Source organism: Zootermopsis nevadensis, unplaced genomic scaffold, assembly GCF_977971745.1.
Source record: "Zootermopsis nevadensis isolate Lab colony 2312 unplaced genomic scaffold, Znev_1.0 Znev_ptg000019l, whole genome shotgun sequence".
Lineage (NCBI taxonomy): Eukaryota > Metazoa > Arthropoda > Insecta > Blattodea > Termopsidae > Zootermopsis > Zootermopsis nevadensis.
In genome coordinates, this window is record NW_028259151.1 from 11,195,842 (window position 1) to 11,214,358 (window position 18,517).

At 35.8% G+C, this 18,517-nt stretch overlaps 2 protein-coding genes and 1 long non-coding RNA gene across 15 annotated transcripts in view; 2 read left to right on the top strand and 1 right to left on the bottom strand.

Annotated features, from left to right (window-relative positions):
• Positions 1-10,195, top strand: part of milt (trafficking kinesin-binding protein milt) — a 67,520-nt gene extending 57,325 nt beyond the window's left edge. For all 10 annotated transcript variants that reach the window (XM_022086596.2, XM_022086587.2, XM_022086591.2 and 7 more), the window contains one exon: positions 586-10,195. In XM_022086596.2, coding sequence (XP_021942288.2) covers positions 586-1,062 — 477 coding nt within the window. In that variant the 3' untranslated portion in view covers positions 1,063-10,195. The remainder of the gene's footprint in view (positions 1-585) is intronic.
• Positions 9,663-11,083, bottom strand: LOC147873391 (uncharacterized). The gene is made up of 2 exons (XR_015535780.1): positions 10,948-11,083; positions 9,663-10,740 (listed from the first exon to the last, which is right to left on the bottom strand). It is a non-coding gene; the product is annotated as an uncharacterized LOC147873391 (long non-coding RNA).
• Positions 10,857-18,035, top strand: LOC110841244 (transmembrane protein 120 homolog). Of its 4 annotated transcripts, none has more exons than XM_087351333.1 (8): positions 10,857-10,914; positions 11,416-11,488; positions 11,699-11,817; positions 11,917-12,099; positions 12,918-13,010; positions 13,784-14,001; positions 14,440-14,663; positions 15,377-17,318. In XM_087351333.1, the coding sequence occupies exons 2-8, from the start codon at positions 11,417-11,419 to the stop codon at positions 15,524-15,526; spliced, it is 1,059 nt and encodes a 352-aa protein (XP_087207459.1). In that variant the 5' UTR covers positions 10,857-10,914; position 11,416; the 3' UTR covers positions 15,527-17,318. The 4 variants fall into 4 exon arrangements, with proteins under 4 accessions (XP_087207459.1, XP_021942298.1, XP_021942299.1 ...); XM_022086606.2 differs by lacking the exon at positions 10,857-10,914 and adding an exon at positions 17,814-18,035 and having other exon boundaries at positions 11,349-11,488; positions 15,377-15,542; XM_022086607.2 differs by lacking the exon at positions 10,857-10,914 and adding an exon at positions 17,332-17,581 and having other exon boundaries at positions 11,349-11,488; positions 15,377-15,542.
• The last annotated feature ends 482 nt before the right edge of the window (positions 18,036-18,517 follow it).

Consider the following 18,517-nt stretch of genomic DNA (forward strand, 5'->3'; position numbering starts at 1 on the left):
TAGCACAGATAGTGTTCATGTCCAAGCCTGATTAAAGTGATGTAATTATCAGGGTGAGATGTGAATAGATCAGGCTTCATTCAGTGGACCAATGTTAATTTACGGTAGTGTCACTCCCATCTCGCATGTCTGTGCATCCACCATGTTGGTATTACAACTGGAAGAAATTAAAAGTTTGATTTTAGAGTAGCCTCCAGCAACATAATGTCCATACCAAATTTAATCAAAATCTGTCCATTAGTTCTTGAGTTGAATCATGCAGACATGATTAGCCCTGTATGCATTCATTTTATGCACTTATGCAAAGAATGCATAGATGTTTGGTGCTTTAAAATGTAGGATTAGAAGTTAAAGATGGGGTTATGAGTCAGCTTTTCGTACTGTATTCCGTAGTCACAGTAATGTAAGGAGAGGACTCCATCGCTACAAGTTGAGTTGTAACATATCATTCAGAAAGTCAGGACACATGTACTTATTTTGCATGACTTTCATGGATATTGACATGTAGGCATTAAAATTGAAATTGTTTGTCTTGACGTGAAACAGATTTCAGCGACTAAAGATACACTGTTTTTGTGCTTGCAGGCTCTAGCAGGTATCCGCCTGGTGGAGAAACTAGAGAGGATTGGTTTGGATGCAATCATGGCAACAACAGCAACCCCCATGTCTGCTCTAACACTGCAAGGTGCCCTTTATACACGTCGTACTCTGAAAAGTCCTATGGCTCAGTTAACAAGTCTAAAAAGTGCCATAGCTTCACCTGCCGCCTCTGCTATGTCTACCACTGCAACAGCTCCTGAAAAGACACCATCTGTTGGGTACCAGAATGTAGAGCAAGGTCTAGGTGTGCCTGGGAGACCTGGTTCTGGACTATTGGATCGTCCACCACCTGCCCCGGCGAGGAAACAGCGGACCAGCGGAATGGTCCGGCCTGACCTCGGAACGGTGCTCGGGTCAGTTCCTGCCAAAAGAAGTTGTGATTCAATAGAAGTCAGCCCTAGTCCTGGAACCCTGGGTACGATAAGCTCGTTGCTCTTTGGTCGTAAAGGCGGCTTGCTGTAATGTCCCAGAAATGATTGATGTTACCGAGGTATGATACTTGTCCATCAACACATGTAGCTTTACCAGCAGCGAGTCCTGATGATTGTAGAAGTGTGCAAAAGGACGAATTGTTGACTAGCATTTGCAGTGGTTTGCCAGATGCTCTTACTGTGATGCATCTCATCAAGTTTTGGGTCCGTCTTCCAGAAAGTTAAATGAGAAATAGTAAGTTAGTGGCATATGTCAGTATCTATTCATTCCACTCATTCTTAGTTACTGGGCTTACTTTTTCATGTGTTTTAACTTTCTTGAACTTGTCAGCAAGTAGCAGAACTTAATATTTTGTTTAAAAACATATCACATGCATCACTGAATAACTTTTTAAATGATTTTGCAGTATTCTTCATTATAAATATGTTGCCAAAATCAAATATGGAGTATCACGTACAGTTGTGTGAAGCACAGCAAAGGTTTCTTGAAGCCAATAGAAATCTACCATGAGTTGCTGAGAATCTGTACAAAGTGTTCCAGAATGTCAGAATCATATGAACTTCTTAAAATATTCAAATAGTTGGCCTTCATGTTATATCACGATTGTATGCCATGTCACATTGTAGAATGTCTGGAATTATCTTGTTTCATTTATTAATGGCCCCACCCTTCGGTAGTCATATTCATTATCAAAGCGGAGTAAATTGTATTCGTCAAATGTCTCCACAGAAATTATTGCAAGGGTGTGAGGTTGTATTACCCTGTGATTCCAAAATTCTGGACCAGCCTGTATTGTGTGGTATGAAGTCTTCATCCTCATTTGCTGATCATGTTATAAGAGAAAAGTATGCAAAGAAATTATTAATTTTTTTTAATATCGTAGAGTACGCTTATTGGTAGTGATATAACTTTTAAATAAAATTGTATATAAAATACTTCTACTCGAGTGACATGTGCCATTCCACTCTTACATAGTTCTGAAACGAGTGTACAAAAGCTTTTTATCACCGAGTCTGTCTGGTCTTGCAACTTGTGAAAGGAATTGGTTTAGTTTATAATCCACACGGTAAGAATGAAAACATGGCACAACAAAATTTTTGTACACGTTGTTTTAATTTTTAAGTAGTAACATGCATTTTATTTATTTATTATTGCAATTTTAAAGAAATATTCATATTACCATATTTACTTGCAAATATAACTTGTACTTTGCAAATTCATTATCTAGAAGCTGGAGGTTCTTAGCGTTAGTCTCAGATTGCTTATATTTAATCAAATTATTGTTGTTGTTCGCAGTAAGATGTGTAGTGAAGGAGCATTTTAAATTTTTCTATCATTCTTGTGCAGAAAAAATGGGGTGTGAAATACATGCAAGTGCAAATGGTACTTAATCTTGTTAATGAATTTTGAAGTATCACGGATGGATGCAGAAGTTTGAGAACATTTGTTCCACACGGAATATTTTTCTTTCTATGTAATGGCATTGTTTGAAAATAGATCCGTGTAGACATTAGAAATATGTACGTATAATTTTATCTTTTTTAAGGGTTCGATAAATTTAATTTAGTGGAACAGAATGCATATCTCTGGAGCTTCTATATTAAGTTGATACAACGAGCACTTTTACTAAATTTCTGTTCAATCTAGTTCATGACCAGACATTTTTAATACAATTTTGTAGGCAATGGAAAAAATTGTAACTTGTTTGATAAGATGTAAACTGGTTTGTGTTCCTCAAGTTGCACTGCACGTGGGTTACTAACAACATGTTCAGCTTGCAGTGCAGGATGGATGGGTCTTCACATCCGATCTGTGTAGTTTGTAGTGGTCAGGTATAGTTTCTCTAGTGTTAGCATTCGCATGCTTTAGTCAGAACTATGTGCAATCTCAGTGGCATCGAAGACCATTAATTTTAAATTACATACAGTAGCAAATGTAAATATCAGTTATATATTTTGGTGCAGTTCACAATATTTTAAGGCCCTAGAGTTCAAAATAACTGTGAAAGAAATGTAGCCACTTTCTTTGGTGGCTCAGAGTGAGAGTATCAATGCCTTTAAGAGCTGGAGGCTCAGCATCAAGGTTTGATGCTGCAGCATCTGAGACTGGATACTAGGTGCTATGTAATAAGACTTATCATCGTATGTAGGTAAGTGTTATCTGATCCTGCAGTATTAATCTTAACAGCCTTTTCTGTACAGGCAGCTTAAATTGTGTATGCAGTTGTAGGACGTTAATCAAGGTGCCAGAATACATTTCCAACCTTGGCAACTTTTAAGTAACGTCCGCTAGCAGATGAATTTCTAGCCGCATAATATTACTAAGAGGCTCTTAATTCTTGTGCAAGCAGACTGAATCCACTTTATGTGTAACATAGTATGTTGCATGTTAGAGTTAGTGATGTAATACAGACAGATTTAATGCATTTCTAAATCAGTAGTTTCGCTCCTGGCACAACAGCAAAATATTACTGTAATATCAGTGCAAATGTGATTGAAGAGTTGACTTTTTATTTTGATTCCAATGTGTAGTTTGCATCTGATGACTGATCTGCAGTCAGCACATAATTTATGAGAAGACAATGATCATGGGACAAGTGTGGCGTGGCAGCTTGTGAAGACAAAATAGTGCATCAGTTAACAGCTTCAGATCCTGAATTGAATGTCAGTGCAGAATATTTATCATTTGACTTTTCAGTTAATTTTACAGATTAAGTACTGACATTGTTTTAGTAGACGCAAAATTCCGCTACCAACAACACATTCAGGTATAAAATAACAAAACTTGGCAACCAGATGTACTCCATGAAAGATTACTCATCATCTAATGAGCTATATTTTATTCCATTCTACTCAGCAGTCATGAAACATGGCCGGTTTCTACACATACAAAGATATCTTCACCTCAAAAATAATTAAAATATGGCAGACAGGACAAGTCCAGATTATGACATGTTGTGGAAGTTCAGAAGGGTTTTTGAGCACTTATATGTTATATTTCACAATATGCCACCTTACAGAATATTTGGTAGCAGATGAAATGGTAGCGAAATACAAGGGAGGTTTGTGATAGCAAGGGATATACCTGTGACAATTGTTTGTCTACGTAAACAATGATTGAATGCTACCAAAAATGTTAGTCCTACATACAGAACAGTGCTCCAGCTGACAAGAGTGGAGAGTGTCGGACACGAGCTTATTGCAGATAATTATTTTTTATCATCTCGCAGTACTCTTTACAGATCTACATGACAGGAAAGTATAAAGCTGCAGGACTGTTGGTCAAAATATAAAAAGCATGTCATCAAACGTTTGGCCGAAGTAGCTGAAATGTATGAAAAACAACATATGTGAAAGGTGGAAGTGGGCTCCAGTTCTGTCTGTCATTGAGTCAGAAGAGAAGTATCTCCTCATCAACACATACAAGCTCTTAGTTTCATGTTTTTATGTGGATGAAGAAGGAAATACGTCCAGACCTTCGTGCACTGAAATTTACAACATGAACATGAGTTTTGTTCAGTTATATGAAGCCCAACAGCTACATTATTTTTCTTACAACTTGGACAAAGAATTGTTCTTCCGCTTAGTCAACTTTCCCAAATGCTATCATAATGCATGGTTCATGTGACAGTGCACTCACCCATAAAGTGTCGAGATATGTCATATGATTTCAGCCCAAGTCGAGTCATGGCTGGCCAACATCAGTAGTAGTTCACAAGTCATTCAAATTACTGACCTAGCAGATATTACCAAATGTTGCTTCTATAAATGAAAAATCTCAAAATCAGGTTACCAGTGTGAAGAGTATGATGCGGATCTCTGTGGTTATCCATGTCTGAAATAGTATCCTACAAAAGTGAATGAACTGAAACTTTCTTTTGAAGTGGTCTTTCATTTGGTGCCTTTTCATGAATAATGCTTTAGAGTGTTGATATTGAAAACTGTGATAACGACTCAGTCTGTAACTAAACATGCGTATAGGAATGAGATGTGATGGAAGGTAAGAAGGAATGGAAACATCAGCAGTGGAACATTGCTTCGTGGTCTTAAAGAGAGCTTCTGTATCATTGAACGTTAAAGGCTTGTAGGTCAGATCAATTTTCATCTTTACTAAGATTTTCATCATAGCATACATTCCCTGTATATTTTAACATACTAAAACAAACGTAACCATTAATGGATTTTATACAGATAACTGCTATGTTCATAAATCTTCCACGTACTTTTGTTGAATAGCATTGTGTTAACAACTTGTTACAGTATGGCCATTTTAACAGAAGGCAGTACAAAAAGACAGATATATGGAATTTAATTCTGTCTAGTTTGATGCACGTGGCTCTTTAAGTACTTCGTACCACAGCCAAATACTGCTATACTAATTGTGTTCAAAGGGTTAATATTGTTACCCAGAATCTTGTATACCTTTCATTCTGTTATGAAATAGAGTTTATTCAAAGTCAAATTTGCATCATTTGTGCTCATTTATGAACATTTAAAAAAGATTTTAGGGACAGCAGGATTAATTACAGTTTTTAAGTAGAAATTACTTAAAGGGCACACACTATTGTTTTCCTATCATGTGAAGTTTCTTTCTGAAATCAGAAATATGTGTCGTGCACCCATGTTTTGTCATACAAATGCCAGGAAATGATACTGTTAATGCACATGAGAATTCAAAAGGCGTCAGTATGTCTGTTGTAGCAATGATTCCATATTTACTGAAAAACATCGTCTGTTATGGATATACCATAAATCATAATTTGTAAGATTTGTGAAAATTCCATTTTAGATGTAAAATGCCATCTGATTTAACTTCATTGCTTTGTGTTTTTTGGGTGATACACCATGGACATTCTTCCTTTGTTGCTGTTTAGAATACATTGCAGGGTTTTAGAAACCATCTTGCAGAGCTTTGTGAATGGCAAGCTGTTGCCAGTCTTCAAGTCAAGACTGTGCACTCAGCTTGCTCAATTTCCTTCCACCATAAAGCTAAATGAAGCAAAGTACATGTTATTGTAGCGTCATTTATAAAAGTCACTCAGAATATGAAACTGTATTTATTACTTATCAATTAATGATCGCAGTGTCAGATTTCATTCTTCTTATACTTTATGGGGATCTTTACAGTTTAGTGTTTAGCTTGGAAATCTAATATTTGTGGCCATCATTTGAATTGAATTTGTGTAATTTTTTTCCATGAGAAATATTCCTCCTGTCCTCACCCACAAATAATGCACACATTGAAAGCTGGAGCATGGCATTAGTATCATTGATTTGATAACACTTAATTCAAAGATTTTGCCTAAAACTGTACATTCCATTGGAAAGGAAAAGATCAGACAGAGTTGTGTGTGTTAAATCAGTGAGGTGACGGTAAAACCTTCTTTTAAAAGACAAAATTTTGTTTCTCTATCCACCCGTCTATGTATTCCGAACTTCCCTTTCTTTAACGTGCATCCTGAAGCTACCAATTATAGGATTTAATACTGTCTAATTAATAAAGTAAAAAAGTAATTAAGATGAATTAATAGACATGTGTATATATAAATAAGGCTGTTGTCAGTGTGGAAACTCCATAACTACTTCAACAAATTTGGAATTTGCAGAACAGCTTTCATTTGTATCCGTCAAACTGATTAGTGCTGTGTGAGTCCATATTTGCTTTTTTCAGTGAAATGTCTAAGAGCTGTTCATTTGAACAGTGGGCTTTAAAATGATGATGATGATGCTGCATGCCAAACTTTGATCACAGTTCCAGAGATAAGACTGATGCACATGATATGATAATTCTTTGACCTCAGGTCTAACTTTGGAGAGCTGTGTTGTGACAAATTATTACAGTATTTGGGTATTAAATTAGAATAATAATATTTGTGAGAATACTGAATCATGAAAACTGAGAAGTAAAATGTATAAATAGTTATATATGAAATACACTTATCTTTACTAGTATTAATGCCTTTCAGTAATAGGGAACATTTTATTATTTGTCAAATTGTTGGGTTGTGAAATTAATAGAGCAATAAAAGTTTATGTACTGTGCAGGGAATTGAGAATATCAATTTCTGACCAGATTTTCAGTTGGAGTTATGCAGCGTGGAATGTTGCCAGAAATAAATTATGAATGGGTACATTTTTGTACCTTAAGAACAGAAACGCAAATGGCTCTGCACTGATTATTACTAACCTGTAAATTATTGTTCTAGTGCCAGTATATCCTGATTTCTGAACAGTATTTACTCATAGTATTTATTTAAATAAACATGGAATTACCGTAGTATTTACATTGTTGTGGACTGCAGAAGTTACGAAACTGCTGAGGCAGTCAGTTACTACTACTTTCCTGGAACGGTTGTATCTAGAGTTATAAAATGCATAATATGGTAAGTAGCTAGTCCTTCTTATGGGTCCCAGGTTAAGCCTTCATTAACATGATATTTAATTCATTTACACATTCATATTCAGCCATAGGAAGGAACACACTAGTAAAAGAAGTTTATTTAAGACATATTTTTATGTTGATTCGGTAAGTTTTAAAATCACGTGAAGAAAACAGGTATTACTTAGTTCCAACTTTTAGTATATAAGTTTATCAACCACTTTCTGACTTTGAGAAGCAGCTACATTGATACTGCATACTTATTTTGTGATGTATGTGACATCTTGGAAATCACTTGGACACATGTTCAGGTTCCATGGAAATAACTGCATTCCATAAAGAAGTCAGTCATTTGTTTCAAAATGCTTAAAGAGAAGTGAAAATGTATTTATGCAAGCATCTGTTTATTCCTTTTGTTTTAATATAGCATTATTCATTCAGCAAGCTTGAAGTGTAGTAACTAGTTCCATTTCTCTAACAGATCAAATAAACAAATATTTATTGCTTCTGTTGTTGCAGTATTGCAATATGTGGGTCACGTATTGCTTTTGAGATTTAAGAAAAGGGTCAAGATCACACTTTTTATGCATCTAAGATTAATTTTAAAAAAAATTAAATTGGGGGAATTATGTAGAACTGTAAGAGAGCATTTAAACTGTGAAGGCAGGTTAATAAGCCTTCATTATTCTGTATGTAATTTTTACCAAGTTGCTCACAGCAAAACTTGAACTGATATAAAAGAAATTAAAATATTATATTAAATACCTGTGTTCAACTGACAGTCTGGAAATGAGATTGAAACCTTATTCAAGTACATAGCATTTAATCTTTAATTTTAAGTGATATTCTTCAAAAATTTATGCATTTCATTTATTCAGAAGTATTGTTAATTTAAGAAATTATACAGTCTGTTCCATTTAAAATGTAACCATGACTACCACTCATGAACGCCTTCCCTCACAGCATGATGAGACAAGCGACAGTATGGAATTGTCGTAGCTGTTGTGTTATTCACCAATTCCTTGTCAGGATATCCTTAATGAAAAGCAGCAAATGATTTCAGTTCAAAGTTTTCAAGAACGAACATGTTCTGCACTTGAGAATGCACCATGGTGCATGTGCACTGCTTTAGTGAAAGTGGTTTGAGCAGAAGCCTATCATCCAGGATACCCTTCTCATGGGGGAGTGAGTGAACCTGCTTCCAATTTAATTTTTATGTCATAATACATGATTGTTTTAGGGTTGCATTTTAAATGGTACATTGAGGCTGTTGAAGCCATGCACGAACTAAACATTTCTATCTTTTTATTGTTTGATAGTATGTTGTCTCTTCTACATAATTATTGGTAAGCTACAGCTTGAATACATTGCACTGATTTTTCAGTGACACAGTATATAAGATTTATTATTCATTACAAAACCCACTCAAAGTCTTTGATGAATATCAAATCTAAAACTTCTTGACTATGGTGAAGAGTCAATTGAATAAAAATTTTCTTGGATATTATCCATCGTCTAGTAAATATAAAATGTAAAACGACGTTTCGGAGATGGGACTCTATCTCCGTCTTCAGGTTCCTACTAGATAGAGCTAATCCCTATCTCCGGAGATAGGGATTAGCTCTATCTAGTGGGCCCAACTGTGTAGGAACCTGAAGACGGAGATAGAGTCCCATCTCCGAAACGTCGTTTTACGTTTTATATTTACTAGACGATGGATAATATCCAAGAAAATTTTTATTCAATTGACTCTTTGATGAATGTTGAAGGAAATGATAACCCTTGTTTTACGATTATCACAAATCATTTGATTCTAGCGACATTATATGCAGGGTGACTACAGCATACTACCTTAATTTGGAGGATGAACTCTGAGATTTGTTCAAATCTGAAACTTGTCTTTTCATACTGTGATGACAAAATAATTGATTTGCTCACTGATCCCTCTGCCTGGATCTGTTTTATCTGTGCAGAAAGTGGGATAGACACTTACTGGCACAACTAAGACAGCATCTTCCCTGCTGGCCTCCTCACCAAGGTTTTTCTTCATCTTGAGTAGAATTACAGAATTTATTCACATGCAGCTACCCATTTGGGTATAAATGGGTGAACTTCGTGTAACCGTAGGTCCAAAACAGCGAGTTTCAGACACCACATTGAGTATACTTTACATTAATTCATGTAATGCTTGAGTTCTTTTCATGTGTGTGTATGAGCTGGTACCTTAAAGTTAGTTAATAGTTACATGCATGTATTGCAGTCACATAATTTTTTATTCCTCTATATAACATACTACAAAATGTGTAGTTCCAAGAGGTTTTGCTATGAGTAGTAATTATACATTGCTTACTGATCATATTTTTGTTCATTTTATGTTCGAGAAAGTAAAATGCATTATTTGACGTGGAGAGGCATTGATGTGAATTGGGCCCATAATAATTTAATCATAATTTTTAATTTCTGAGATGATGTGAAGTCAAGTGTGTTCTCAGGGCTCATTGTCAGCCATACTGTTTTAAAGGTTAGTGAATGAAGTGCTTGGCCCAGCAAAATTCTTAAAAGATTTTTTTAAAATGTTGACCAATGTGATTTCACACAGTGCAGCATTTACAGAATTACCATTACAGTAGGTATACTTTGTTGCTCCTGATAGCAAGCTGAGAGTCTTCTCAGCTTTGATTACTGGTGTGTCAACTATTAACATTTTAGTCATTATTAATTGTATTATGTGTACAAACTTTTCTGTAGGAACAAGTAAAAATAAAACATGTTATTAAAAATATTATTTCTCTGAGTTAGTTGTAAAATTCAGGATAAATTTAATCAATTTCAGGGAAAAGTATTTAGAACGAGAGGACCTGGCAGGCCAAGAAACTCCTGGCTTCAGAACCTAAAAACTTGGTTCTCGATGTCCACTAGAGGGCTGTTTCAAGTAGCAGCCAGTAAAGTTCAAATTGCTATGCTGATCACCAACATCCGGAGCAGATAGGCACATTAAGAAGAAGGCATGGTTTTGTTATGCTACCTGGAGAGTACAGTTTTCTTATTGTCCATGTGGAAGATTCTCTTTATCTGCTTAGAAATTCCCAGAACCTGTAACACTATCTGATCAACACTTGTTTATTCAGACCACCAACCACATGAAAACTTTTTTCCATTCACAAGGAGCATGGAAGAACCCTGGTTGGTAATGGGCAATTCATCAGGACGAAAGGTTAGTGTGTTGGCACTTGGAGGTTTTGCTGTCCACCAGTGACCTGATTCATACCACGGACAGCACGACGGTGTTCTGTTTATCCAGTTCGTCAGGAAAATGTGTAAGATGGTTACCTAGGAAATATCAACAATTTGTAAATATGGATCGACAACAATTGTCAGCTTGCATGCATTGTTATGTTACCTAGGAAATGTAATCTGTTTACTCGGCATTGTTGTGTTAGATTACTGCCGTCAACAGTCCGCTTTCGTAACAAGATGGATAACATTTCATTACATTACAGAGACGTAAATATAATTTAAATGCAGTGATGTATTTACGTCAAATTCTCCGGAACCGCGGTTCCACTGTCAATTTTTTGATATGCTCGTTGACCTCTTGAACTTAAACAGACAGACGAAAATTCGATTTTCAAACCTGTGCTCTATTTTTTGTATATTAGTAAATAGATATTTTGAATCCTTCGTGACATTTATTTACTAATCTTGTTAGAAATGGGCATTATTGTGTAACTTGCAGATAATAGATGCGCAACAAATACTATAGAATCCCTGATAAGTGAACTACACGTAGACGGCGCTGGTGGTATAATATTTTCCCAAAGGCAGAGGTCGCTAATGGTATCATAATCTCGGAGTCATAGCTGTTTGTATTGACTGTGGGTGTTACAGTTGTATGTTAGAACTGCGTGAGGCGTAGTAGGTGGTCTCACAATCTGTGCACATTATTCTTAATGAGCGCCCCCCCACTCCCACTAGTTGAGTGAGCAAGTTAATATTGTGTTGTAGGATGGAGTTCAGTGATGCGGAGTCGTGTATTCAAGACTTTTCGGATCTTGGTGCTGAGTATAAGGTTTTAGAAGTGAGTGTACCTATGTTTGAAGGGAATAATATGGCACGATTGTTGGTGTCTATTTTATAATTTCAAAGTGTTGTAATTACGTCTTAAAAATGTATGTAACATTTTAACCCCGCATAAGTAACAGTCCACTCATGACAGTTTCATTTCAGTCTGTTAAATTTTGTATCTGCTATTGTGACAATGTTAATTTATGTCACCTGCATATTTTAGGAATTAAACCGAGAATATTTAAACAAATTAGAAGAAGTTGGCGATCTCCAGGCTAAATGTATAAAAGGAATTAATCATCAGAGATACCGCCTTGGAATCATTAATCGCTCTATTAAAAAGTAAGTAAAAGCAGTTCCTGCTGCTATCACCAAATATTTTTATTCATGTTATGTCTGAGTAATGAATTCATAATGGTAATGATCCTGTGTTTGTGTTAGGGTGTCCAGGAACATCAGCAAAAATGATGAAAATCGGGAAGCCATCCGTGATCTTGAGAAAGATTTGCTGCGACGGAAGGCTCAGTTGCACGAAATGGAACAATCTTTGCCCAAGCAAAATGGACTGTACCTGAAGATAATTTTGGGAAATGTTAATGTGTCAATTCTGAACAAGAATGACAAGTACGTATACAGCATGGATTCTATCATAAAATTACATGTAACACCCAGAGGACAAGGTCGAAGATATGTCAGTTTTCTGCATTCAACCACCTGACATGGCTGGTAGCCCAAGAAGAATTCATTGTACTTATAACCACAGCAGACTGTTCAGGGAAGCTGGCAAGCAGTATGGTGACTGTACAGGCAAAGGTCATGTTTAAAGTAAACAGGTTCCTTGTAGTTCTCTTTGTATGCTTATATCTGTTAAACTGTGGATATTTATTGTGGTATTAGCTTTGTATAAATCAAATGTATAAGGAGTTCTATAGCCCTGTGTCTTGTTAACTCATTTTTGTAAATTACAGTATCATGTGATGTAATTCCATACAGTGTGAATGATGCAGTTACATCATGTCTCAACAGACGTCATACAGTCAGCTCCTTCTCAGTTCTGTAAATAAAATATAAATGGAGCAGACAGTCTGTTGCTCCTACAAGTAATATTGCTTTGTCAAGATGCCAGTCATATGTGAATGTAACTCTTGCCTGAAAACTTCAAATTAGCCATTTTTTGTGTTATGGAGTTAGATCAGTTTAGTAATATTTCCAGTATTATGAAAATTGCATTTTCTTCATGATTATGTTCATTCACAATTTGAAAAAAAGGAAAATAATTCAATTTAGAAACATCAAAAGGGGTGTACTCTTTGCGTGTGTACATCTCTGTTGTACTGCTGCAGTGTTTATTTAGCACTCGAGTAAGAATACAGTTTTTATTACTGTATACAGTGATATATAAAATACTGTAATTTGTTGTAATGTTCTGATTTTTATTCCAGGTTTCGCTACAAGGACGAGTATGAAAAGTTCAAACTAATTCTCAGTGTGATTGGTTTTGTACTTTCTGTTGTGAACCTTTTCACCAATGTTCGGTGAGTTTTCAGTTCAGAATAAAACAAAGGATATAAAAATACATTGGTGTTTTCACTTTTATACAATGCAATTGCTATTGTCTGGATACTTCCATCTGATTCTTTCTGATGCAGTGAATCAGGATAATTGATTGTAGTTTTGATTTCAATTGCATTAATGCCAAATAAATCCATCTTGAGTGAACCTGCTGTGTCACAATATTAATAACAATTCTGATCTTATGTTAAGTGAGATTTTCTTAATTATAGTGGGAAAAGTTTACTGTGATTTCAGCTTTGAATTTCTGTTAGAATTTAAATAGTTTTAGGGCATGTGATATGTATGTATTAAGTGTTTGTGTTAAGAACAAAAATGAACAAAGAAGAATTGAATATTCATTTGCATCATCTTTTGGGGTATCACCATATTTAGGAATAAAAATATATGACAGTGTTTCGGAGAAACCTCTTGGCTCCCTTAGGTTCAAAGCTAGGAAGAAAGGCACTCTGTTGATTCTTAGACGCCATCAGGTGTAAGATGCAACCCAGTTTCATAAATTGTAATATGTGAAAAGTGTGTCTTAAAATCAAGGAAATATGTTTGGGTTTTTCATTGCATACTCTTCAGCTGTGAGTGTAATTGGGGTTGGCAGAGAAAGGGTTGCCAGAGGTTATTTACAAATCGCATCTAAATAAAGTGCTCAAGGGTGCAGTGCTTTCTTTTCCCCCACTTTCATTTTTGAACATTCAAATGCAGTTTGATATGAATTGACTGATTTCTGTTTATATATCAGTGCACTGGAGTTGAGCTTCATGTTTTTGTTGGTATGGTACTACTGTACGTTGACAATACGTGAAAGCATCCTGAAAGTGAATGGATCACGCATCAAAGGGTGGTGGCGTCTGCACCATTTCATCTCTACAGTTGTCTCAGGTGTTCTCCTTATCTGGCCAAACACAGGGGCGTGGTACGAGTTCCGTGAACAATTCATGTGGTTCAACGTCTACATCAGTAAGTGTAAAAATAGTCATAATGACTGTTATTTTAATAAATGGCTGATTATCTAATTTGTAATGTTCTGTTGCATTTATTTTTGTTTATTATATTGAAGAGATTTCCCCATAATACCACCTATCCTAGAGAGGGAAATGTGACAGCTTCGGGGAGGGAAGGCAATGCAGAGTGGTGAGCCCGTGGGGCTCGTTCTTACAGCCTGACCACATTCTGCAGTATCTGTATCTTATTCAATGTCTCATTGTTAACCGCATGTAATGTTATGACAAAGACAGGCCTGGAACCTCTTGGTGTTATGTAAATAAATTGTCATCATGATATCAGCTCTTGGTTTGATTCATCCTTCTGTCTTCCTCAGCATCTTTTGCCCTTTGGTTGATATAATCTTCCTATAATAACTATAATTCATATTTAACACATATTATTTGTTGACAGGTGTCGTGCAGTACTTGCAGTTTCGTTATCAGCAGGGCGTTCTCTACCGTCTGAAAGCTCTAGGAGAGAGGCATAACATGGACATCACTATTGAAGGTTTTCATTCCTGGATGTGGCGTGGTCTCAGCTTCCTCCTTCCATTTCTGTATGTAGGCTATATTTACCAGCTTTACAATGCCTATACTTTATACCAGCTCATCTTCCATCCTGAAGCCACCTGGCAGGTAAGTTGAAGTTTGTTTGATGGAAAGGTTTAAGAGGCGTAGCTTTTCCTGACTTCAGGGACTCAGTGACTCCCTTTATGGACACTTGCACAGAATGCTAACGAAACCATACTTTGTAATGGATGTACAGTATTGCCTATCTCGCAGCGTGTGACAACACTTACCTTAAGCTCCAAATCACTATTTTGCAACTAGACTGTTCCATATGCTACATCTCCTTTAGAAGCAGTATTGTCATAAACAGCTGTTTCACATGCCCTGTGCTCATGAAATTCTTTTCTTAACGAGTTCACAAATATTCCTTCCCCGCTACTTTGAATTTTTCTTTACCAGTTCTTTATTACAAGACATTTATGGATGCAACTCACACTTTTCAATATTTCATCCATGGGTTATCTAACATTTCTGACTTAATTTTATTTATCATTTTATGCCAAGTGGGTTTCAGCACGTCATTACTGATTCGAATTAACCTCTCCCTCGATCAGATTTGTCATTGCTGTGAAGAATTACTGTTGGCAGCTATTGTTTTTCTTCATATTGTGGTATGAGGCATTGTAAAATCCCAGTCAGGTTTCTTTCCTGCCCATTTCCCATAATTTTGTTGGCTTGTGTGATGATTGCAATTGCATCTTGTCCTGTGAGACTTATGTATGAGCATTTTAGACAAAACGTGGCACAGTTACCTGCACACATTCTTATTCTTTGTACAGGTTCCAGTGTTATCTGCGTTGTTCTTTGCGCTCTTCCTTGGCAATGCAGTCACCACATCAATGGTGATACCTCAGAAACTGCAGGAACAAGTCAGATTTAAATATCAGCTTGTGGGGCTTGAACGACTTTCTTGGGGTGGCAGGCAGTAAACTATGTGCTACAAAGGTAAGCACATTTTTAGCCTTCTTGTCCTGTTTTATATGGAATGGCAGGCATGTGGGCATGTGATGTCGTGTCCATGTGTTTGAAAGCAATAATAGCAAATGGGAAGATCAAAATAATGCACGGCCATCACAGTATAAAGATGCGAAGTGTATGTTAACATTAAGTAGATTTTGGTAGATATCCAATGAATACATTTTCATTCATTGTGAATATAATCTCATTTTGCTACTGTTTGGTTCCAACAAGACTGCAAAACAGTAGATGAATACTTTAAGGAATGTGTTTGAACATCGAATAATTTACTATTGTGGTGTCATTTCTTGGCCAGCCTGTTTGCCTGATCTGTCAGCCTGTGATTGTATTTTTATGGGGCTACTTAAATAGCAAAGTGTTTCAAACACATCTAGCAGACTTAAATAATCTGAAACAGAGAATTTCTGAAGAAATTATTGCCATATTACTGTGCATAATGAATCAAGTGCATCAGTAATGGCAGACACCCGTCTTTCAATTCACATTTGAATAATCTCTGGTTGACTAGTGTAGATTTAAAAATGATCAACGAACGCTACCCTGCTCTGTATAATTCAGAAGGTGTTACTCGAATTATATACTGCAAGAAATGCTTACAAAATTAATTTTCCTCAGTAATGGCATAACTAAGTAACAACTAACAGGAATGGCACGTGTAATAAGTTAATGCATAAATAACGTGTTACAATTAAAAAGTTTCTTATGAACGATTAAGAATTCTATGAAACATGACCAGCACTTGCTTCACATTTTGATAGTAGGTACTTTATATTAATGTAATCAGAATTAATAATAAATATTTTGCATCTTGTATAAAACCGTAAATGTTCAGGTGGATACAAATCGTAACCATGTTAAGAATTCAGACTTTGGCAGAACATAAGAATGAGTAGTAAGCAGTGCTGGTAACATGGATGTCATTCCGCCTGCAATGCCAAATAAATTAAAGCACTTGAGAGGTCAAATTATTATACCATGTGCATAATATAGATGTAATTGAATTGATTTTTGTTTTACATTGTGAGCTACTTTAGGGTGGGAAGTCACTTCTGTTTACATTGAATGTAATTAATAAAAAATAGCTGTTTGTTCCACATGGAACTTTCATTCGACCAGTAGAGGTGTGCATTCCTGTTACCAGTGGTCAGTGTTGCACCAAGCAATCGAGCGTCCTTTCAAGACATGTGAATGTGGTCACGTGATTTGTGTCATATATGACTGACTGACAATAGACATCTCATACAACGTTTGCCAGTTCATCGAACAGTGTCACCTGTAGTTTGTTTGAGTGAAAGCAACAATCATTACATGGCAGATCAGTGTTGCAGTGTAATATGATTGTTTTTGACAAATTATCACAATTTGTAAAGATGAATGTGTGTTTCTTTTTGTATAAAACTGTGGACATCATTGTATTGTCTTTTATATAATTATAAACTACTGTATGCAGGATGCATAAGATGATGTATGCTTCATGGGTTATGTAACGGAAATAAGAGATAGTTTCAAAAAGACATTATTTTTGAGATTGTGGGGGTTCTGAATGGGGAACATTAAATAATATTTAGTTTATGGTTAAATTTGTTTTCCATGTAACATTTTGTATATGTATATAAATGTGTGCCGTGACTCCCAGAGGGGGTTATTTCCTGCAGTTGCAGAGCACAATGTTTTGCTCAGTGTTGTTGGTTTATGGAGACCACTGTCAGTGGATTACAATAAATGTCTCAGTAATATGTTTCATTCTCTATTTCAGTTTTGTTTTCAAGAAGAAAAACAACCTTCTTATGTGACGTGTTTTCTATGCTTGTGTAACTATTCCCATACCATATGAATAAGTTGTTGAAAAACTCTATAGGAAGATCAAAGTTACCAGAAATTGCACTGAGGCCATGTTTTTTACAATACTTAAAATATCTCTGCTATGCTCACTTTTAAGGAGCCTATAGGATCTATCACCATGTGAATGACAATAGATCTTTTAAAAATATACAAATTTTATTGGATAGACATTCGTGTAATTAAGAATCACCCTGTACAGGTGTGGGTGCGTGCATGAGCGCACACACCTTTACATTACATTTTATGGATGTAATAAGAAATAATTTGTTACTGTAGACATTGGTCTGACATCACGGCGACCAGAAAATTCAATTCCTACCACAAAGTAAGAACAAAGTTCAATTTGTGAATTTTTGGGACTTGTACTACTTTTACCTCTTCTGTTTTTCTGATCAGGTGAAAGATACAACATTGGTTCCTACTGCATCATTGTCATCAGTAATCAGTTGTGTCACCATTACAATGATCAGTTTGTTAATACTCTGGGACTTTAACCTCTTCTCCTTCTCAGCTGAAACATGTAATGGATGGAACATGCCCATAAGGCCATGAGACATTCATGCACCTGGAATGCTCCTATTGACTCAGAAAAATAAAATAAAGGCTCATTGAAATCAGTGGGAACTGAAAATAATAATTTTATTTGTTACCAAAGCAATCTGGCTAAAACATCTGAATTGAGAAAGTAACTGGAAAATCATAGTGGAATTATAGGGAGGTTTGAAGCAATACTTTATTACCAAACCTAAAGTACAACAGGGAGTTCAGCATACAACACACAAAGCCTACATTCATATTGCACAGACTTCCAGTCTAACTTATCTTGTGGTGTTAAAATTTCTTTTATGTAATATAAATTTTCATAGTACAAAAGAGTGCAGTTTAGCTCTTCGGCTTCTTAATATTAATATTATTGTTCTTTTAGAAGGAACCTATTATATAAGCACATTTTTTGTCTATGTTATATTTGTCAGAGCATAGAAGTTTAACGGGGCCCCATATTTCAAATTGTTGACTTATAAACACTATTGCATACAACATTTGTAGGTATTTTAAAGAGTATTAGCTGATGCATCTATAAAGCAGGAGTTTCACTCTCC

Bases quoted from the DNA above. Each gene is read 5' to 3' on its own strand.
- LOC110841244 (XM_087351333.1), top strand. From the start codon at position 11,417: ATGGAGTTCAGTGATGCGGAGTCGTGTATTCAAGACTTTTCGGATCTT. The intron at 14,002-14,439 runs GTAAGTGTAAAA...ATTTGTTGACAG, and splicing joins GTGGTTCAACGTCTACATCA to GTGTCGTGCAGTACTTGCAG. The intron at 14,664-15,376 runs GTAAGTTGAAGT...TTCTTTGTACAG, and splicing joins ATCCTGAAGCCACCTGGCAG to GTTCCAGTGTTATCTGCGTT.